General features: G+C 43.6%; 1 protein-coding gene across 1 annotated transcript; it reads right to left on the bottom strand.

The window, feature by feature from the left end:
* Nucleotides 1-419: 419 nt before the first annotated feature.
* Nucleotides 420-22,930, bottom strand: ZNF217 (zinc finger protein 217). The gene is given in 7 exon segments (XM_087445105.1): nt 420-741; nt 3,196-3,328; nt 4,800-4,829; nt 4,832-6,193; nt 6,962-7,078; nt 10,596-12,364; nt 22,845-22,930. Coding segments are annotated over 5 exon segments (3,012 nt in total). The 5' UTR covers nt 11,989-12,364; nt 22,845-22,930; the 3' UTR covers nt 420-741; nt 3,196-3,218.
* Nucleotides 22,931-23,339: the final 409 nt, after the last annotated feature.

Raw genomic sequence — 23,339 nt, 5'->3', positions numbered from 1 at the left:
GCTTCTCTGTAGACACACACACTTAAAAGCCACAAACCACCACAGTCCCTAAGAAAAGGATCAGGAACCTGGAGTCTGCCTCAGTTGACATGCTGAAGTTTGCAATAAAAGGGCACCAAATTCAGAATGGCTGACCTCAATATATGCAGCACATATTTATAGACGGTCAATACTTCCGTTAACAATTTTGTTAAGACAACAAACAGATTGCAGAGGATTTAACATAATACAAATCATTGAGTAATTTTTTTAAAAACATTTTAAATGAAAGAGCACAAATAGCAGAAACTGCTCAAAATGATGAGCTACATTAGAAAAAAAGAATACACACAGGATTTAAACAAGCAGGTTTACAACTTATGTATTTACAGACTTTACCTGAGGTGCAAGCATTATATACTTTCTCCCCACCCCACCCCCCAACCCCAATGATTTCTTTTCAGCAGCGCTCAAGTATGCAAAAAACTCCACTTCTTATTTGGTCAATTCTAAAAAAAATATTATTCAGGGACAAAATAGAGATTTCCAGTCTCTATTTGTGTACAACCCAACTGTTCCAACTCTAGTTTTTATTGCTATTTGGTACAAAAGTTAACAGAACAACTTTACAAAACTGTAGTGTTCTTCGTATGTCGTATGTACAGTACAATCACAGCTTATTTCAGTAGCTTTCACTATTTGCCTTCTCAAAGGATGACGTAATTTATTTCATGGAGGGTACACACTTATATCCATCGAGACCTAAGGAAAAAAAAAAGGTTTAAAGAGTGATTAAGATAAAACTGAATACAGTTGAGAAAAATGTTAAAAACAAGTACAATAAATAAATAAAACTAAAAGGATCTAGAAATGCAATGGGTTCCATTTAAGCTCAAATTGTGCAACGAAAGCATTGGGAGATTAAATAAATAGAAAATGCTAGGCTACTTAGGAGATGCTCCTATATACTTGGTGATTTAATGAAGATGATTTAACCAAGAATCATAATTTCTATGAGTTATATAAGTCTGGCAAAGGTAAACGCCACCTACAAGAAACTGAAAGTTTACACCTAATGAAAGGAAAATGTATGGAAACAAATATAACCTCCCTCCATGAGAAGGAGGGTACATAAAACATTTATAACATTATTTGTTGAGCCAACGTCTATCAGGTATCGCTGATATTCCTGGCACGGGGCTAGGTGTTAAGTGAAGGCATCTCCTCTCAAGCTCAGCTGGCAGTGGAAGACGGACACGCGGGCACGATGGGCAGAAGTGGGTGGAGAGGAACACCAATGGGGAAGCCGCTAGCTCCTGGCAAAGATTTTGCAGAAATGACATATGAGCTGGTCCCTCAAGTATCAGAGGGAGGCTGTTAGGGAAAGAGGGTGCAGGAAGGATGTTCGGGCAGAGGGAAATGCAAGCAGAGAAGCCCAGAGGCTGCAGAAAGAGGCCAGTGCTGGACAAACAGGATGGTCACCATTTGCTGTTACTTGTAAAGTGCAAGGAACCTGCTACTAATAATCTGTTCCTTATAACCCATAAATTATTTGTTTTTATGTCTTAATGGAGAGTGGATTTATTTATTTATTTATTTTTAAAGATTTTATTTATTTATTTTGCCCCCAAAGCCCCAGTAGATAGTTGTATGTCATAGCTGCACATCCTTCTAGTTGCTGTATGTGGGACGCGGCCTCAGCATGGCCGGAGAAGCGGTGCGTCGGTGCGCACCCGGGATCCGAACCCGGGCCGCCAGTAGCGGAGCGCGCGCACTTAACCACTAAGCCACGGGGCCGGCACTGGAGAGTGGATTTAATCTCATTGCTTTGATGACACTTTGCTCCCTCTCATATCTGAGTGGGAGGGAAGAAGGCAGAACTGCATAAGGCTTACGAGCCCCACGTGTGTCCCGTGAAAACCGGAAGGAGAAATTCTGCCCTGGACCGTGAGCATCTTTTCATCTCTGTATCTAGATCTAGTGGGCACTCAGTCAAGAGCCTGCTCCATGGGGCCGGCCCCATGGCTTAGCGGTTAAGTGCGCTCACTCCACTACTGGCGGCCCGGCTTCGGATCCTGAGCGCGCACCGACACACCGCTTCTCCGGCCATGCTGAGGCGGCGTCCCACATACAGCAACTAGAAGGATGTGCAACTATGACATACAACCATCTACTGGGGCTTTGGGGAGAAAAGAGGAGGAGGATTGGCAATAGATGTTAGCTCAGAGCCGGTCTTCCTCAGCAAAAAGAGGAGGATTAGCATGGATGTTAGCTCAGGGCTGATTTTCCTCACCAAAAAAAAAAAAAAAAAAAGAGCTGCTCCATGAGTACATGGTGTGGTCTGGCAGGACAAGAGTTATCTGAAAGAGAAGTAAATTCTGCCCATGAGCTCCAACCTTTCTGTTCAATTTACTGTTAAAGGAGTCCTAGTGTAACTCGTACACAGACATCACAGTCGCTGCCCAAACTTGAATAAACTAAACAAAGGTGCGTACAACTGGGTGTTCTGCAGTTACTCTACAGCTAGACACATCTGCCACGTGAACCAAAAAGTCAAAATCATCCTTCTACTTGCTCCTGTCCCCATCCCTCCCCGAACAGATCAAGATTTACAAAGCCTTTGAACAAGCTCTTAATCTTGAGGATTGGGACTTAGGATGGCGCAGACCTAGGACAAAAACCAGGCAAAATGGGGCGTCAGGCAAGTAACGTAATTCAAGTTGGTCTCTTCATCCGGGAAGTGTGCACAGGACCACCCAACCCAGGGGTCAGAAAATTTTTTCTGTAAAGGGCCCGATAGTAAATATTTTCAGCTTTGCAGATCACAAGGTCCCTGTTACAACTACCCAACTCTGCTCTCGTAGTAGCCCGGAAGCAGCCATAGACAAGACGTAAATGAACAGACATGGCTCTATGCCAATAAAACTTGACTGACAAAAACAGAGGATCATTTGCTAATCCCTGACCTAATGCCCCTTGCTTATAAGGATTAAATGAGGTCATCTTTATAAAACGCTTCGTTCAGTGCCTGTCACAAAATAAATGCTTAGAAAATTCCAGTTGCTATTATTATTTTTATCCTGAGCACTCTTAAGTTTTTAAACACCTAAAAAAAAATAAAATTTAAAATTAAAAGCAATTTTACATTATATTATACTGGATAAGCTAAATGGTTTATTTTCAATTAAATAAAATCGATACATTATATATGCTCACCTTTCTTTCCCCAAAATAGGAAATCAAGTTTTTTTGTCATTTGGTCGATAATGTGCATTCCCCATAAAATTCTCATAGTTTCTCTTCTGTAGCATGCTGCTAGATAAGTGTTGATACGACACAGGCCTTTTTCCTGGTTGAAAAAAAGTGTAAAAGGGCATTCAGAATTAAGTTCAAGCAATTAGGTAAGACAGGTGTGTGTTGTTAGGGGTCAACTTTCAAAATTCCTAACCAATATTGTGATCAGAACCCAAGCAGCATCCACGTCGTGAAGTTATAGCTGCAGTGTTTCTAAGTTCCCTGAAGACATTTGTCAGCACAGAACTTTAAGTCACTCAAGCTAAAATTATTTAAGTACCAGGGTTATTACCAAGAGTTAAAAAGACAAAAGAAAATAGCGTAAAATATTTTGAACTTATATGCATCATAAACCAAAACTAAGTGGAAGAAAAGAAAAAATACCAATTCAAAAAAGGATTTCACTTGCAACACAAAGCCTTTTCTCTTCAAATAGAGACAAAATTTTGACGCATGTCCATTTTAAGGACCGTAGGGGGGAAATGGACGCTTTTAATCAAAAGGCAGCAAAAATTATTGTTTCATTACAATTTTTATAAAATTCACTGGAGTGTGTGAAAGCAATTGTTTTTTAATTTGCTATCTCTACCAGATCAATTGGCATCAAGCTATCTTTGATAGAGTGTTATCACCACACAGAATCTTTAATTTGAAATTAATACAAACTGAGAGGTTTTAATCGGGTTTGACTCCTCGGGGCAACAGAAACCCGCAGAGTTTATATCTAACAAAGGAAGGCGTGGTGGCTTAATCCACTTTGCCAAGTGGGACAGGTCCCCAGGACACTCTGATCTAGCTTCCAACGTGCACTTGTATGTGCCAGACACCTCTACGAAATGCTGCCATGAGGAGGCAGGGGCTTTAAAAACATTCCATGGAGAGAGCTCCAAAGTAATCCACAAGCATAACAATTCACATATATGGGGAAACAACATCGCTTTGAAAATTCCCTTAATATTTAACAAAGGCTCAACAAGCAGTATAACTCCAGACGTCCTACTATGGAAACTGCTCAAGATCGTTTCACCAGCAGTTCTTACACTGCCTGCTCCTGACAGGTCAAGGGTCTCCCCGCGGTATTTACTGGGCACCCCCTTGTACCCCCTGGGAGCGGCATGAGACAGGGCTGCGTGCACTTCTGAGTTATCTCAGAGGCGTCTCCTGCTCTGAAGGAGCTCAGCGTCTAGGAGGGGCGGTGAGACACGGACAGAAGCACCCAAACCCCAATTCCCAGGCGAGGCTGGGATCGAGTGTGGGCACACCACACACGTGCCAAGGAGGACAGCAGAGCGCGGCGCAGGGAGCTGAGCCGGGCCTCTCCGGGCCTCAGTGACACCCGACATCGCCCCAGCGGGGACAAGCACGGATCAGACCCCTGGTCCTCCACCTTTCTTTCCACCCCCACCCCACAGCAGCCACGCTAAACGAGAGAAATTCCACACTCAGGACGGAGAGCGGGCGCTGCGGGGGCGCCGCTGCCCTGGGTGAGCGCGGCCCCCCGGGGCGCGGGGCTGGCGGGGCCCTACCTTCCAGCGCGGGGCCGGGCGCGGGGCCGCCGGCCCGCAGGGGTACAGCGGCTTCGGCACGGCCAGCACGCCCACCGACTCCACCTCCCCGGCGCCCAGGAAGCGCGGCTTGGGGGGCAGCGCGGCGGGCGGGGGGCACACACACTCGGGGGGCAGCAGCGACGCGATGCCGCGCACGACGTGGTACTTGGCGAGGTCGAAGCCGCGGCGCGGGAGCGGCGCGGGCTGCTCGGCGTCCGCGGGCCCCGGCGCTGGCCGCGCCTCTTGGGCGGCGGCTCGCAGCAGCAGTCCCGGGCGGGGCTCCAGCGGGCCTGGCGCCCTGGGCCTGGGCTCGGGCCTCCTGGCCTTCTCCGCGGCGCCCGCCCTGGGGAGCGCCTCCGCCGCCGGCCGCGCCCCGGCTCCCGGCTGGGGCCTGTGGGCCTTCAGGTCACTGGCAGCCAGAGGGCTGGCGTCCAGCCCCGCACTCACGGGGGCTTTGCCCGGGCCCGGGGGGCCCGGCCTCACTTTCTCCGACGGCAGGGACTTGGGCTGCGCGGGGAAGGCAAGCTTGGCCTTGGGCTTCTGGAAACTCAGCAAGGGAGGCACATCTTTCCCCAGTAAAGCCGGGGGGCACCCGGTCCGTCTACTTCTGAGCAGAGACTTGCTTCTACAGTTTTTGTGAATGTCGGGGTTGTATTTGTGCTCCAGTCTCTGGTGCATCATTAAAACCTCCGGATAGAATGTCTTGAAGGTACAAAATGGGCAAGTGATGCTTGGGATTAAACTTTTACTCAAAGAAATTGCTGGGCAACTGTGAAGAGCCCCCAGGGACAAATTTAAAGGCTTTTCTTGACAGTCCGCGCTGGGCTTGTACTTGCAGTCCGCTGCCATCTCCACTTTCTTCTCTTTGTGGCCAACGTCAACATTTTGGGGGGCACTGCTGTCTGCGTGTGGAGTAACACCCACTTCTTCTCTACGGAGAAGGTTATTTGCCTGAGGTTCAACTGCTGATTTCTTTTTTAACACGTCCAAGTAAGCAGGGGCTGGAGTTTTGCTCATTCTGTCAGCACTGTCATCGGTTGCATTTTTATGGAAATCCTGAGTATCTTTGTGGACTGGCGAGAGGACAGCGCTGCCCAGAACATTCTGAAAGGCAGGGGCCATCCCCTTAAGTTGCTTTGCCGGTGGGCTGCCTTTAACATCTTTGGCACCATCAAAAAATCTTTTCAAATTTTTGGTCTGCGCACTGTCAGCGGTTAGCAGTGCCTCTTCGGTCTCCTGGTTCTTCCCCTCATTCTTGACTTCGCTGGCGATATCCATGTGCTTGTCCTTGTGATGTCTCTCCAGGTGATACCGCAGAGAGGTCTTCTGGGCTGCAGCATAGTCACAAAATTCACATTTGTATGGTTTTTCGCCTAAAACAAGAAATGTCACTACTTTACACAAGTTTTTGAAAAGCATCAAAATAGATCTTTGGAAACTAAAAGAATCTGAGAGAGAGAGAATACAGGACTCTCTTTTCCCATCTCTATCTACTAATCTTCACATCTGGGATTACCCATGAGTTCTCTGCTTTACCACCCAAACTATATGAATATGTGAAAATGTGAATACGTCTTTAATTAAAAAAATAAAGGTGCATACTTCAGACTTATCTCATTTAATCTTCATAACAGCCCTGTAGAAGTGAATATCATGATCCCACTTTTATAGCTAAGAAAACTAAGGTGCCAAAAGGTTAAATGACCTGCCCAACGTTGCACAGCTAGTGAGCGGAAGAGATGAAATTCAAGTCTACACAGCCTCCTAAACCACTATGTACATTCCAGCTGCTTCTACAATCCAAGGAAAAGACTACTAGATATATTCTCATTTCATTCTAAATCACAAAAGTTCATACAAAAAAGCTGTGGCATTAAAAAATATTAAAGAGGTTTTAATAAGATGAGTCAGGATACAGAATACAGGAACTAAATAAGAAACTAACTTCAAAACATGAACAGTTCACATTACAATGACACTGAAAGAATTAAAATGACAGCTGCAATCTGCACACTACACATTTATTCTTAAACTCTTCCAAGGACTTAGCAGAATATTTGAACAAAAAAAATAATCAGACACGGACTACATCATAATTCTTTGAACTAATACATGCTTTTAAAGAAAACTAAGTTCCTTACCTGTATGCGTTCTGAGATGAATATTGAGGTAATAATTTGAACGGAAAAACTTTCCACAATAACTACATTCTCTTGAGGATGTAAGATGCTTTATTTTTCCTCCATCATCATTTTTATCTTAAAGCAGAAACAAAAACATTTATGTAAGACAGCTCAAGTACATGAACCAGGCGAGTTAACTTAAATATTCTTGATAGAAGCATTTTTGGAAAGCACAAAATAATTTTTATATTAGTGTTGGGGTAAACTAAAAAGGCCAAAAACACACCAAATGTTGTTTTGAGATTGAAGTTTTATAATATGCGTGCATTTTTTTTTCCCTGAGTATAGCAGAATTTGCTGTTAAAGATTCAGTTCTTTGCCTTAATCACAAGAGAAGATGATTTAATAGGGTGAAATGCATGGGTGGCTTTCTGTTCTCCCAACATGTCTGAGATGAGCAGGATCTGGCAAACTGAGCTGGACTTGCATATGCTGGCTGGAATAACCAGCTTCTTCAGAAGAAGTCATTTGGAAAACAGAGCCAACATAAATCGCCAATTTTCCCAACCACCAGGGAAAAATACGTTTTTTATCTCAAGATCAGACAAGTTACCACTAGAGGGTAGCAAGCACAACTTAATCTTCACAGAAAAGAAGTCTGGCATTGGGCAATCACCTAGGAAAGTTTGTCAAAATTCAGCAACGTTTCAGAAAGCAGATCGTACTGTCCACAGACACTCACATGGGCAAAATATATCTGACAAACCAAAATCTGTCCCCAAATGACTATGCGTTGAACTTGAAACTTCCATCTCCACAGGATGATCAGGTCAGTGTATCTTGTGTGCAACAGAGTAAAGGTCCATTAGGACACTAATTAAAGGATGATGATGCCTCAACCACCAGCCTCCAAAAGACAATTAGATCTGCTACAGTTAAGATACCCGCTCCCCCAAAACGAGTACTTAAGTTCTAGATAAACTTCCTCTTATCCTATTACATACGTTACAGTATGACCACAACAGAAGTCAGGTCATCTCTCAAAATTCAGCGTAACTCAACTGGTCATTTTGCCTTGAAGACTGTTAGTTCCACCTAAAAGGCCTCTTCCCCTGCTCCTTCCACATTTTTCATTCCAGATTATTTATAGCTTACTGATTTTAAAAAGCAGTTTACACGAAAACCTCGGTGAGCCTCCAGGGACAACAGAGACAGACTGCACATTCTCTCACCCTAAACGAAAATGTATCCACCTCTACACCTCCAGACATTCTAAAACAGCAGGAACAACCTTTGACCTAAAAAGGTATCATGAAGACTTGAAAAAATAATTTACATGAACAACTATTACTAAACCTTTATTTATAAAAGTTGAAAATAAAATATACTATTTACTTTGCTTTTTGATCTTCTTAAAAGTCAATCTGAAAAAGCCAGGTTGATAATAAATAACACTAAGGTACATCTAGACTAGAAGAGCATATCATAATATAAATTTAGGAAAATCAATTCCCTAAACATAGAAAGCCCAGCTTTCTGACAGTCACACCCAACTAGCTAGTTCATAGCTGGGCTTGCACCTTATTGCAATTCCCTACTTCCAGCTATGTGTCAGGACTTATGGTATGTTGCATCACATCCAAAAAGTTGTGAAATGTCTTTGTTTTAACACAAAGGCCATGAAATGTCCACATCTACCTGGTTCCTGCTTCTTCAGCATCACCTTTGACTTTACAGTGCTGTTCTTTAAAAGACTGCAAACCTTTCATAAGTAGGCTATTGAAATGATCCTTGAGGGGTGGAAGACAAGGGTCGTGAACCAATTTTGCAAACAGGGAAATCAGGGCAAAGAAAGGTTAAGCAACATGTAATCAACAACACAGTGGTAGAACCAGACTAAACCCAAGACGTGGTGCTCCCAGCCATTACCAGGTATTCTACGTGCCTGACGACCAAGTCTTCTGCCCACACCACCCAGTGGCAGAATGCGAGTGGCCATTTCATTTCTTTGAGGGTACTGGGGCATCTCCCAGGCCTAATTATCTCCCCATTACTGCACACCCCTGAACAGTACTGACACTAATAGGAATCACTTATAGAAGACTAGAGGTCTGTGTTTAAAGCCTTTTTTATGATGTCATTAAGACACCATAATGTATTTTCTAGATTTCTGAAAACTGAAGATTGTAGTTCACTAAGTGCTAAGTTTCCTGTGTCCCAGGAAACATTCTAAATATTTGAAACGAAAACTACTGCTCTCACATCCATCACATGATCAGAAAAAGAACTGGGCACTGGCTTAAGAAGACGAAGAGTCCAACATGTTATCTGGTCAAATTCATCTTGGGCCTCACACACAGAGTTCTCAGAAGACATCAACAATCAAGTTACAATGAAAGGAGAAGTGTTTCAACCGAAGACCACATTTGTAAATGATAACATTTCTCTAAGACTAATTCACGTTCTCATCTTTCACTTGTTGATGATGCGAGGGTTTTTTAACTGTTTTCAAGCAGCAAAATCCTTTATTCAAACAAAATATTAAATAGACATGAGAAGCTCTGGTTGAAGTGAGGGTGGGCAAGACTTGGCCCACAGGTGGAATCCTTTGCCCTAGATGATGCCCACTGGGACTCAAGAAATAATATGTCAGTAAGCTTTCATGACGGTTTCCGTCTCCTATAAATGCCATTAGTACCTTAAAAATTTGACTGAGCAAATGAGATTTCTTAACATCTTTGGTGTGTTCACATTCCCTGTGTCTCACAAAAAAATTCAGTTACTGAGCTAACTGTTAATGAATACTAGTCCCACAGACATTGAGGAGAGGGAACCAGGTAGCACCAAAGGGTTTCTCTAACAGTAACAGTCTTGCTCTGGTTGATAATCACTCCCAGTACCTTTTGTGACCACTAGAAATCCATTTGGAATAAATGTACGAGAGCTAGGCCTTGACAGAAAGGGCAGCTCATTGCATAGAAGGATAACTTGTTTTTATAGACAAGATCAGGAAGGCCAGAAAAACTTAAGCGAAGGCCAGGGTCTCTCAAGCTTGACACTACTGACACTGTGGCCAGATAATTCTCTGTTGTGGGGCTGTCCTGTGCATTGTAGGGTGTTTAGCAGCATCCCTGGCCTCTACCCACTGGGTGCCAACAGCACACACAGCAACACAATCGTGACAACCAAAAACATCTCCGGACATTGCCCGATGTCCACTGGGGGAAAATCGCCCCAGTTAAGAAGCGCTGCTTTAGGCTGATGCGCAAGTTAAAATAACGTGTATCCTCAAGGAGCCAAGGGGTGCATTTATATGGTGACTGACAAATAATAACGTACAACTGAAATTTCACAATGTTATATACTATTATGACCTCAATAAGATAAGTAAATAGATAAAATAATGAGTGTCCTTTGTTAGCAAAATATAAAATCACAAAATTTTCAGAACAGGAAGAAACCTTGGTTGGCCTTTTAACTCAATCCTATTGTTACAGAAACGAGAAAATTAAGCCCTAAGAGGTTAAGTGACTTACAACAGGGTGGTACCAAAAAGCTTGGGCTCAAGCCCAGCTCTCCAGAGCCCCTCAACCTGCCAGCGTTCTCTGGGATGAGAACACAAGAGGGAACAGCATGCAACGGAGCAGCTTACCCAAATGGAGCCCTTCTGGAAGTCCATCCTCAGATCCGTCTTCAGAACCACCTTCACGATCGATGGCTCCATTTTCATCCAGGGTGGTGGTTAGGTCTGGAGAACACGTCCTAGGCTGCCTTCCATCGACTGACATGGTTGGTGATTCGGCATCCGTCCTCCTGTCTTTCTTGTGTACTCTTGAGTGCAGGACCAGCTGGTGGTAGGTTCTGAAAGCTTTGCCACATTCAAAGCAATGCGTGGGCTTCTCTTTGTTACTAGATAACTTGGGGTCTGCATCCATGGAAGGCACTTCACCGTTGGAGTGTCTAGGCTTCTCCTTATCTTGTGAGAGGCCTGTACAACCACTTTTACTTGTTTTGGACTTTCCAGAACCTTCAGAATGGCTTTTACTCGAGTTCCAAATTTCGACGAGCTCTTCTTTTTCTGAACATGAATCGTCATTGTCAGTGCTTCCTTCCTGCCCGGGTTGTTCCTTCACTTCTCGGCAAACGGCAACTTTTCCTTTGGTAGCCAGCTGCCAAGCCTGATAGGTGGTGAATGGATCGAGCTGAGGTATCCATTTTGCGGGCTTCTTCATGGTTTCGGGGTGAGATTTTGGTCTTAAGTTAAAAAACTGCAGGAACTCTTCCCCCGGAGATGGCATTCCCTCCTGCTGAGAGTCTGTTTGTGTGTTGCTGGTACCGGAAGCAGTTTCTTTGGTGTGCATCTTCCTGTGATCAATTAGACTTTCTTTATTTGGAAATAGGAAGCCACAAACCATGCAGATTTTGTAAGGCGATGAGATGCTCTCGGCTGCATGTTCCTGTACGACCTCGTTGATTGTGACTGGACTCTCCAAGCCCTGCTGCAGTTTGCCCTTGGCCCCCGATTTGCCAGTATGTGTTCGCATGTGATTTTTAAGAAACCACGGCTCCTTGAACCTTCTTCCACACACGTTACACCCGTAAGTGAAAGAGTCCTTATGTTTCTTCATGTGGATCTCAACATCAAAAGCAACTCTAAATGTCTGCCCACATACTTCACAGCTAAATTCTTCATTTTCTTTGCAATTATTCTCCTTTGGCGCTTCTGTTCTCACTTGACTTTTATCAAGAGGACTAAGATACTCTGCTTCAACACGCAAAACTGCTGGTTCACAAAGGATAGGCCGATGCTGCATTAAGACATGTTTATTGAGGTCTTCTGAATGTGTGAAGGTCTGATTGCAAAACATGCAGTCCAAGGGCATATACCCTTCTATCTGGATTATATTTTTCTCTTGGGTAGCTCTGAAAGGAACAGTGGCACTCGCTTTTATTGACATGGCATCATCAATCTCCATTTGGGTGCCAAGAGAATTGCCAATAACTTCTGGTCCGTCCATATACACCAAGAGGGACTGAGTTGGCATGTTGCCTGTCACGTTAGGATTGTATACAAAATAAGAATCCGGCTGAGGAATTTCTGGAGTTGGAATAAGGCCACTTGTAAGACTTGTCACTCACACTCCCAGCAGCCCTGGGCTTCAAAACTAGAGCAAATATTTGCTATAAAAGTTCAAAAGAAAGTGTATATTCCTCTAACTTCTTATCTTCAGAAGTCTTAGGAAGCTCAGTGGGAGAGATGATCACTGGTTCTCTCCACAAACAAGGCAGACAGACTCCTCAATGCTTTGATTCAAATATGAGTCAGCACAAAGCCTTAGTTCTCTTTGTCTCCATTGAGTGAGTGACTCAGTTGAGCAAGAAGTCAATTCCAGCAACCTGGAGACAAGAGATTTCCAAAACCTAGAGGAAAAAAAATAGCAACGGTTAGCTACAGTCAGAGAACAGAGAAGGCCGGTGTGGATGACTCACAGTGGTCTTTTCCATGGAGCAGAGAAGGAACTTAATCCAACGGCTTCACTTTTAACTAACAGAGTGCTTCCTGTTAAACATGCTTGTTAATTAAATCATTAGCATTTTATCCAATCAGTACACTTATCCAATCGCTAGAATTTCATCCAGTTAAGAAACAAAACAAAAACCAGTGCTTCAATGATTTAAATCTAAAATGTAAAGTTTCAGGACAGAAATTGTTCAATTCAGCTGAATATGTTTTAAGCCACTAAAATGCACGTGTATCCTTATAAACAGCCAGAGCTTCAAATTGTCTTATATACAAACAAACACACAAGAAACGCAAATGCCTAAAAGCACACTCAAATATTACACACACACAGGTCAACAACATAAGCACACAAAAACAGGAACCTTTCCTCATTCAGGAAATACAGAATACCTCAGAACGGGAGCTCAGCTTGGCCAAGGGGAACCCTGATATACACTGGTTCACTGGATATTCTAAACCTCCACCCACTGCCCAAATTCCAGTTTTCTTTTAACAACTTTCTGCCTTCGACAAACGTTGGGTAGGGCTTCCTTGTCTAAGCAATAAATAAGGAAGTATAGACACAAAGCTACTTTGTGAATACACTCATCTAAAATAAAATCCACAACACAGCTGATTCAACATGGCTTAGTCTTTAATCAGAAAATGGACCCTCTCATTTTTTAATCCACCTTTCACACTATGCCTTGGCCAGGTGAAAAATGGATTACTTTACTTAGCTCTGCAGGCTCTGAATTAGAAGCTAATTTTCACTCTTGGAGAAGAATTAACCTCTGAAGGCAATACCCTCCAGCTTTATGGCAAGCCTAGGAATTGTTTTTAAACAGTCCCAACTACTTTAACTGAAGTCAGTTAATTCCAGCCAAGAAAACAAAAAGACATGCAAACTACTCCCATCACAGTCAACGTTAAAAAACACACACCACTTTACTTTCCTTCTCTCCACTTCCTCAAAGAGCAAGAGCCTGCAGGCTCAGAGAAGAGGAGGAAACATTTTCTTCCCCTTCTTTAAACTCACAAAAAAAATTCTCATACTACTTCTTATCTTTTGAAAAACTAGATCTTTAAGCTTTTCTAAATAAAACTGCAGATCAAAGATTAGGGTAAAGAAAGAATGTACTGAAGTGTTTTATCTTAATTTCTTAGTCTTTTGTTGCAGTCACAATGGAGGATAAACACATGGGCTGCCTACCAGCTTGGTGGGATATAACAGAACACTCGAGAGACCTGAGTTCTAGTCCTAGCTGCGTCACAACCTTAAAGTCACCACCACATGGCGCAGCTGTTAAGTGCACACACTCCGCTGCCATGGCCCGGGGTTTGGATCCCGGGCGTGCACCGACGCACTGTTTGTCAGGCTGTGCTGTGGTGGCGTCCCATGTAAAGTAGAGGAAGATGGGCACGGATGTTAGCTCAGGGCCAGTCTTCCTCAGTGGAAAAAAAAAAAAAAAAAAAGGAGGATTGGTATCATATGTTAGCTCAGGGCTGATCTTCCTCACAAAAAAGAAAAAATAAAAAAATAAAGTCACCACCACATACCTCATCTTTCTCTGTCTCAATGCAGACAGTTAAATTACAGCATCACCCTCAGAGTTCCAAAATTCTATGGTTCTGGGGGTACATTTACGGATAGACACTCAAAAGAATATTTAAGGACTATGCTAAGATATTAAATGATATTTGGATATGTGACTGATAATTTAAGTTCCTATGTAGTCATTCACTCATTCAACAAATATTTATTGAATGCCAGTGTCTTGAGTAATATTTTAACTGAAGAAATTAACAGCAAATATTCTAGAAAAGCAGTTATCCAACTCTGACAGCACTGTTTTCACTGGCCAACAGCTAAACGAGGAATAGAGCAACAACTCAATGAGTTCTACACAAAGCCACATGGATTAATTTCAATTTGCATAAAAATTGTCCTTCATTTGAGGTCCTTTCTACTTTTTGGTGCCAAAATATCCTTTTTAAAAAAGGAAAGAGTAGCAATAGCAAATAGTATATTTGAGGTTTTTTTTAATGTCCTGATTTGGCAAAATCAAAGTTAGTCCCCTACATCAGACCTCAACATTATTATTTTTTTTTTCTTAGAAATTTGACTAGTTTGCGACATTTTTAAATTTGGAGGAACTCCACTTTTCTAGAAATAATCTTTCCCACAAAAACGCTAACCCTAAACTCAATCTCTGGATTAGAAACATGATGTGGGTACATCCCTATTATTTCCCACCCCGGGGAAACAACATGTACTGGAAATGCCTGTCTTAGAAAGAGTTTAGCTTCAATTTTTATCTGTGAAATGTTCAAATCTCTGGGTTAAGTCATCATCAGATTCTAACCCAAGACCCAAAGGACTGGGAAAGGAGGCACAGTGGAAAATCACCTTAGGAGAACGAAGAGCTTTGGTTTTGCCCAGGAGGGTGAACAGGATGGAGGCCTGAAGATGAAGAGAGGGATGTCGCAGGCCAGGGAGTCTTCCTGTGTGGTCAGATGGGGAAGAAGACCCTCCCAGGCAAAACTGAAGCACTTCTTCCTCCAGGGAAGCTTCTGGGACAGATTCTGGTCATCATCAACTGTGCCCAACTGTCCTGGGCACTACACTACCTTGGGTCACAGCACTCATTACTACTCATCCAAAAGACATGAAAACCCTAGCCAGATCCTAGGAGCAGAGACCCTGTCAGCCTTGTTCACCACTGCCCCCCAGTGCCTAAAGGGGTCCCTAGCACAGGGCAGGCCCTCAGTCAACCCCTGGTGAATAAATGCACAAATACTACACAGTCAGTACAGGTGTAGAATCTGCAGGCATATCTCTGGCCTCAGTCACCAAATGTAACTGATCTGACATTAAAATTAACTTGGATGTTCATCAAAACTTCTACAGGGCTATCTATGGCTGCCATCTAATTACCATTCTCTGCACTTTCAAGAGTGTAATAAAAAAATGAATCATATTTAATCATACCATAAAGGTGACCAGCACAGGCAAAACTGCATCACTTGGATTTATCACCACTCTCCTTATTGACCCAACAAAACAAAAATGCGGCTAGGAAATCTGATAGCAACGCCCTCAACTTTTGCCTTAGAAACTAGAATGGATGTAGACTAAAGACTTCCTTACACTATAAATCAATTATCTACATTGCTTAAAAACACTCTGCTAAACAAATACCAAAAATCTTGAGAGTGATTGTAATAATATTTTAATAACAGAACTTATGAAAAATAGACATTCTAATCTAATTACTGATAATAACGAGTCACAATTCCAATCCAGTGAAGTGTGTGGACACATACGCAGCCTTCCCAGAACCTTCAGCTTCCTAAACGCAGTGCCCACAAGGCCAACAGGACACCCATGGCACCGCTGGTAAAGTAAATTTTCTGTCTTGACAAAGAACTGGAGGGGGAAGGAGGAGGACATGATAATCCAACACCTACTGGCTAAGTGCTTTTAGTTTGCAGAAAAGTGAGCCTTCTGAACACACTAAGTTTACTGAAAGGCACTTTGCAAAAGTGTTTTTCGATGTTTAAAAAACAATTAAACCTTTACTCAGGTAGATGACAGCAATTAACCTTCAGCCATACACCCCAAGGCACCTAAGGCAAGAGGTTATTCAGTATAACTTTATATTTTGAGAGAATACTAGGGCTTAATTTATATTGTGATTACTTTAAGTAGAGACTTTGTTTTTTTTTAATTTATCACAACATAATCTTTGGGGGAAAAAAGTAGAAACCATATTGCTATAACTGTCTGAAGTGTAAGTCCAACGTTCTTTAGGTCATTTCTTGTTTTTGAAAAACAGTAGACGTTCATTTGCGAGTCAAGCTACTGTGAATTCTGCCACTACCTGTAGATCTTGAAATTAGCGAATATCACACATTTTACAATGCTTCATAAAAAGCACAACAGTTTGTGCTTGAGCACATCAAATTAGAGGCAAACGCCACCTTGCTGACAGCTGTGGTGACCTGCAAATACAGTTCTTTATGTACAGATGTACTCAAACTGTTACCCTTTAGAGACAGCACATCTCTACTTAGCTGAACAGGTTATCTTACGTCTCTTGATATGGAATATTTATTACCACAGTATGGAGCAATAAAGTATTCAAAGTCCTCCAAAACTGTCAAAAACTCATAAAAATTCTATTTATAGCCAAGTAATTTGCAGTATTCCTGCAAATCTACTTTTTCCCCTAAGTTACTTAAGTGTCCAAATAAATGATCATTAAAACATTCAACCTAAACTGCTAGTCTCTGGCCGACTCATTTGTATCCTTTAAACTGCAAAATTATCTCCAAGATCTGGTTATGAAACTTAACAGTTTTTCTATAAATTTTCCTTCTATAGTTTACACAGACTATTTTTTTCTTCATCTGACAAGTGAAGAGAACTGGACAAAGTCATCTATAGCAGCAATCAATCAACACCTGTAACTTTAGACCCTTCAGCACGATTTCAAGGAAAGCACCAAGCTCAGATCCAGGAGCTAAATGGTCAAGCCCAGTTTCCTAATGTAGCTGAGGATGCCTAAAAGCGAAAGACAAAGACTCAAATAGTCAAAGTTCATAGTCGACATTACAACCTAACCTATTCAAAAGCAAGTGACTGTTCAAAGGCAGAGTTGGGGAAGATCCTACAGGACACTCTCATTTTCTTGAAACTGTATGTAAGTGTGAGCTCAGTTCTACGCAGGATTCAAGTACCATAAAAATATAATCATATTAGCATATTTGAGTGTCATGATCAAAAACTTAGCCTGATTCATTCCAGATCAGTTGAGGCCAGTTAAAGGATCTTAGTTTGAACTTAAAGCACCACATATTAGTTTTAGTTTCAATATGAGAATCAATATTAACAGATACTGTGGTCTGTAAACTGGCTTTTAAAATTTTCATCTGGACCTGAAAAAGAGAACTATAAGGGAAATGAATAAAAAGAGAATTTTAATTAAGATTAAGCACTGCTATCCATGAGTTTCTAATATTACTACTTAACCAGTACTACCTTAAATATTTTGAAAGGACTTGAGACAGCACTAACTTTACCAGAGAGAGAGAAAGAGAGGTTTCAGCAAACTAAAAACATAAACTATTCTATCCTTAACTGTATTCTTTAACTCTCTACAAAGAAAACACTGAATGTGCCTATGCACACACAAATAACTGTATATATATATATAGATAGATAGATAGATATACAAATAACTATAACCATTATACACCACTACCCTACACAACTACACCTCTTTTTCCACAAGGCCAAATGAGTGTTCCTAATTAGACCCAATTTAACTAACTTCAGATTAAATATAAACATGGCCAAGGCCTGTCTTGCCTTATATATATTATATATATATACATATATATATATATATGTATATATATATAATACCCCCTCCCCTTTACTGTGTTGAGTAAATACTAAAGTTGTACGGCTGGCCCTTTCAAGTCACCTATTTGCTTTCAAAATTAAGAAAAAAAAAGTGTTCTCTCAATTAATACACTAAGAGTCACTGTTCAGTAGATTTCTATACTGAACTGAAAAAAACTTATCCATTGATTTAAAATGAAAATTCTGGTATAACTGAACTGTTTTGAAGTTATCCTGATTTGATACAGGTAGGAAAAACAGAAATAAGTACTTCTCCTAATGGTGATTCAAGAACAAAACCTACCTGGACTCTCAGTCCATATAACTGTTTTAAACTCAAAAGGTTTCCTGAGACTGGAAACTAATGAACTCGAACACAAAACATCACACAAACCCATCAAAACACTAGCCTCTGACTCCAAGACATCTTTTCTCTATGAAATGGAGGAATGTGTAGGTCTAGAACAACTTTGGTAAAGACTAAGAACAAAGGCTAAGGAATTACACTAATTCTCTCATACAACTTACTCAGCTGTCTTTTCAGGTTTAGTAATTTTATTTCTCAACTTTATCATAAAATTACCAAACTGGCCCCAAATTTCCAGTAACTCAGTAATGTTGTTACCCTGGGCAGGAAGTAATGGGGATGTTAAGAACAGTCGGCCAACAAGTGTTCAAATGTAAAGTTTTTTAATAAGCATTCCAATGGTAAAGCATAAAAGGGCAATTTGTGATGGCAGCTGGCTGACAGGGGCTGCCCCTGGATTTATCTGGAAGATAGATTTATACAAGAACTGAGCTGGCTCGTCAAGAGCTGCAGATTTTAGGAAAGAATGGTCCTATTCCTTCCACTTCCTCAAAGTCAGATTTCTATCTGCCCTCATGGTCTCAATTCAAAATCCTGTGCCCCACATACCACTGCAAATTTGCCTAACTACTTTATCAGTTGGAGAAAAACAACCGAGACCACCTTATTCCTAAAAGCCAGCATTTCAGGAAAGTTTTTATACTGCGCCCAAAATGAGGCCATTAAGTTATAATGATCAAGCTTCCCGCAATAGAATTTAAGAAATTTCCTGCTGTTTTTGTGTAATTCATTCTTTCTTCCACATGCATTTAAACGAGTCAACACCCCTCCCCCCAAAATCTGGAGATGGGGTGTACAAACCAAGACTCTTCCACTGTCACGAGTTTAATTTACACGCTATAACTAAACCCTTCACTATTCAGAATATTTAATATGACTGGGATTCCTTTAATTCCAGTTCAGTAGCTGTTCTGTAAATACCTTCTAGGTTTTTATTTTGTACTACCTCAGTTAATTTCAAAACTATTCTATATATTCCAATTGCAGTCATTTACTTTAAAACCTCATTCCATTTATTTTATTCTATTGGAATACTCATCAGTTTATACAACTGTCTCATAGTTTCCATTCCTACTCTATACTCCTAAAACTTGAAAATATATAGCCATTGCTCAGTACTCTGGCTTCACCTTACAATTCATTTATTAAGCATACTGCTACGGGATTAAACTGAAATAGCAAATTAGGAATGAACCACTTACAACACAGGCAGTAACCTCAAAAACCCTCACACACAGGCCATACTGGAATACATGAGATGGAACAATCTGAACCAAAAAATTTTTTGAGCAAATGGAAACAAAGCTTCGTGTAAAACATAAAAAAACGTCCAATCATTTCTGGCCCTAAGAGTCAGAAGTCTATCTTTTTTTAAAGTAGTAGATTACAGGCAGTCAAGAGTCATTACAACTACTCAAAAGTTCTTATCAACCAATATCATGTTTTAGACAACTGTGAGAAAAGAATGTAATTTTATAAAGTGGGAAAACAGCACATCTTTTGGGACCCCTGAGGCTCTAATCAAGCGTTTCAGAATTAAGAGTGCTCCAGGGTTGGGGAAAGGTACCCCCGCTGTGGCAGAAACATGCCATTTCATCATAAATGTGGTTAAAAGAGAGAAAAGTGATTAGCAGTTATCTGAAATGAGGAGATGGAGTGGCTCTGTCCTTGCCACGCCATCATACTCCTTAATTGTTTCATCAGTTTCTAAGTGACTTGATGATTAAGTCTTATTTTCAGATTTCTTCTTTAAAAGGACCACTGCAAGAAAAACAGAGGCTGCTATTGCTCCTGAAGTTTCCCTGCCAAAGATGGAGGATTACAAAGAGAATGCAAATGTTCCTCCACCTTAGGGTAAGGCAAAGTCAAAACCTCCACTCCTCCCCTACTACCTGGGGAAAAAAAAAAAAAAAAAAATCAAGCTGTTATCTAAATAGATCCTTCAGGGCGAAGGGGGAAAATACTTTCTACAAGTTTTATCTAAGTGGTGTATTAGTTCCTTTTTTTGATTAAGAAGTGAAAGGGAATAATATGAACCCAGGACAATTGCTAAACTTCGATCTCACAAGTTATTAAAAAACAGCAAAGGTCAAACACAAAGTGTTAGAAGGTGCTGTTTAGATAAAAGGATTGAAAGAACCTGGACACAAAAGAAGTGTGTCCTCTACCTAGTCAAGTCATAATCTTTTCCTCCACTTCCTGCTCCAGCATGCAAATCAATGTGCAATTCTAAAGGAGCAGCCTTCTACTTCCCATCAAATCATTAAAATTCCACACAATCAGATGATTAACCCTATTCTAACAAGTCAAATAAATTAAAGATTTATATTGTAGCCACTGACTTCTAAATTTTTAAATAAGTCACTGCCTCTTGAATTTAATACTTACTTAACTGCTTAAAAATGGCAGCAATGGTGGGGGGGGTGGCTTCGACTAAAACACCAGGATTAAAAAAACACACACACCACTACAGTCTTTGGAATACTGAACAAAACAGTATCTAAAATAAACATGACTTCTCAGAAAAAGTCATCTACCATTAAGGACACACCTTAAAAGTTCTCAGCACACATTAACTAAGCAAGCACAAACTAGTGGTTTGACTGTTATATTTTTCAGACAAAAAGTAATTAGGTTATTACTCTACACTTGTCACTACAGACACTGAAGTCTTTTTAGAAAGGCTAGATCTATTCCTCATTCTCAAAGTATGATAAAATTTAGTATTTTAAGTCTTATTTGTTATTAATCAAGGCAGTCCACCCATCCCAGGGGGGGGAAAGTACAATAAGAAAATATTTTCAATGTCCTCCTTGACACATAAAAAAGAGAAGGTGAAAGGCCTCCTCAGACCCCTACCTAGGGGCCAGGCCTGGCCAGCAGCTGTTGTTACCCGGCCTTTTCTTTTGTTGAGCTTAATCTCATGTCAACTCATTCAACCAACTCAAAAGCGATGAAGACATAATTGAATCAACCTGAACTAAATCAGACCTAGGCTTCTTAAAACATACAGCTTAATGGTTCCAAACGATCTAGAAAACCAGCTAGGCTGTAGTATGCACAGTGGTCAATACCACACGACCCCAAACTGGCCGAAGGACCACTGCAACCGCCATCTATCTAATCCACGTTTAGGAATGTTCGACGCTTCAAGCCCTATAGGCTGATTCGGAAAGATAAACTGAGGCTCAAAGAATTTCAAGGGGGAACAGAACACACCAATGCCTTCAACTGTGAAGTGACTATCCTGTTCTTGGAAAACAAAACAAAACACAAAAGGAGAAAAAAAAAAAAAAAGAAAGTTTCTGCTGCTCCAAGTTTGAACTGGCTACTGGGGTCCCAGAAGTGGCCACTGGTGCCTCTTTCCTGCTCCTGTAACTCAACCTTGCGGGAGAACTCCCCGCCTGCCCACCCCACCCCCACCCCACCCGCCCAAGCGTGCGGCTTCCCGTCCTCGGTGGCCCTACCCTGAATCCTAAAATGTGGGTTCCAATCCGGGACCTGCACGCCCGTCCCGATCCCCAGGGCGCAGGTACCGGCCCGCGCACCCCGCAGGCCGGGTCTTGCCCCCTCGGAGCAGGACCGCCCAGGCCACCCCAAATCCGGCCTCCTGGGCCCCCAGCAGCGCCCTCCCCGCCCCTCCCCATCCCGTGCCGCTCGCATTTTGGGGCAAATCAAGAGTGAAGAGGGCTCTACGTCTGAAACTGCGCGGTTTCGCCACTCAGCGCCTCCTGGCAGAAACTTCCCTTTTAAAAAAAAGAAAGAAAGAAAGCAACACTTTTAGGCTAACATTTCAATCCCTCCTGCCCTTTAGAGTTCCTAGTTCTGCTTCCAGCTGGCTCTGGGTCTCGAGAGATATAAAGAGATTCTGTGAGCGTTTAAGGGTTATTTAAAAAGTTAAAAAAAAAAAAATCTTGAAAATTAAAGGGGGGGAACACCTTATCACACACATCCAGGAAACGCAGCCCCGTGCACCGCCCGCTCAGGGATGGACAGAAGACCGGGACTCCCTGGGCCGGATCTGGGGGCGCCCGGGGGGCTGCCCGCGGTGCGCGTCGGGGTCCGCGGCGAGGCCGAGCCCCTCCCGCGACCCCTATGGACGCGCCCTCCGCCCGGCCCGTGTGGACGGTCCCGGCCATTGTTTGCGGGGGACGCCTGTTAGGACGCATTGTTTTGGCTGTTTCCAACTTGCCCCGGCCCCTCCCGGGCCATCGCAGGGGACCCCGCGCCGGCCCCCTCCCCTCCGCTCGCCCCCACGGCCCAGCCCGCAAACCGGGAGACCTGCCCGGCGGAGCCACCCAACTTTTCAGGAACAGCCCCCACGCACCCCGCTCCCCCCGCCCCGACCCGGAGGGGGACTCCCCGCCCCCCGCCAGCCCGCTTCAGGAGCGAGTGTGACGGCACAGCCCTGTGCACACCGGGCTGGCCCGGCGCCGCCTCGCAGCCGCTGGGGAGGGGGCGCCCTCGAGGGGCGGGATGGGGAGTGGGCTGGGGGCCGGGCGGGGCGGCGGGCCCCCGGGGAGGGGGCGAGGCGCGGCGCAGGAGACTCGGGGCGGGCGCGGGGGGCGAGGCGGGCGAGGCGGGGCGCCCCCCGGCGCGGGCGGGGGCGCGCCCCCTTTACCTGCGGCTCCGGCTCCTCGGCCATTTCCTCGCTCGGCGGCGGCCGGGACTGAACTGACACCACACGAGCGAGCCGGGGTTTGAATGAGGAGGAGCGGGCGCGGAGGGGAGGGGGCGGGGACGGCGGAGGGAGGGGAGGCGACGGGGAGTTGCTCTCGGCCTTTTGTGCGGACACCTCCCGATTCCGCGCCCGCACCGGCCCCCCAAAGAGCCGGGGGCCACTGGGCGCGGGGCGCAGCCATCCCCCGGGGCGCCTCGGGGCCTCGCGCCTTGAAGCCCCCCCAGAGGAGCGCCCCTCACCCCCACCCCACCCCACCCCCGCCCGGAGGATTTGGGGGCTGGGCTCACCTCGGGCGCGGGGCTAAGGTGAGCGGGGCGGGGGTGCGCACGGGGGGCAAAGGCGCGGGCGCCCCCTACTCGTCCGCGCGGGGACAGTGCAGGCGCGGGGGGTCCCTAGAGCCGCCGGGGCGCGGCGCGTCCGGCGCAGGGGGACTGT

This window comes from Ceratotherium simum, chromosome 21 (assembly GCF_057802395.1).
Source record: "Ceratotherium simum simum isolate JZ-2026a chromosome 21, ASM5780239v1, whole genome shotgun sequence".
NCBI lineage: Eukaryota > Metazoa > Chordata > Mammalia > Perissodactyla > Rhinocerotidae > Ceratotherium > Ceratotherium simum.
This window is presented reverse-complemented; position numbering and strand designations above follow the sequence as displayed.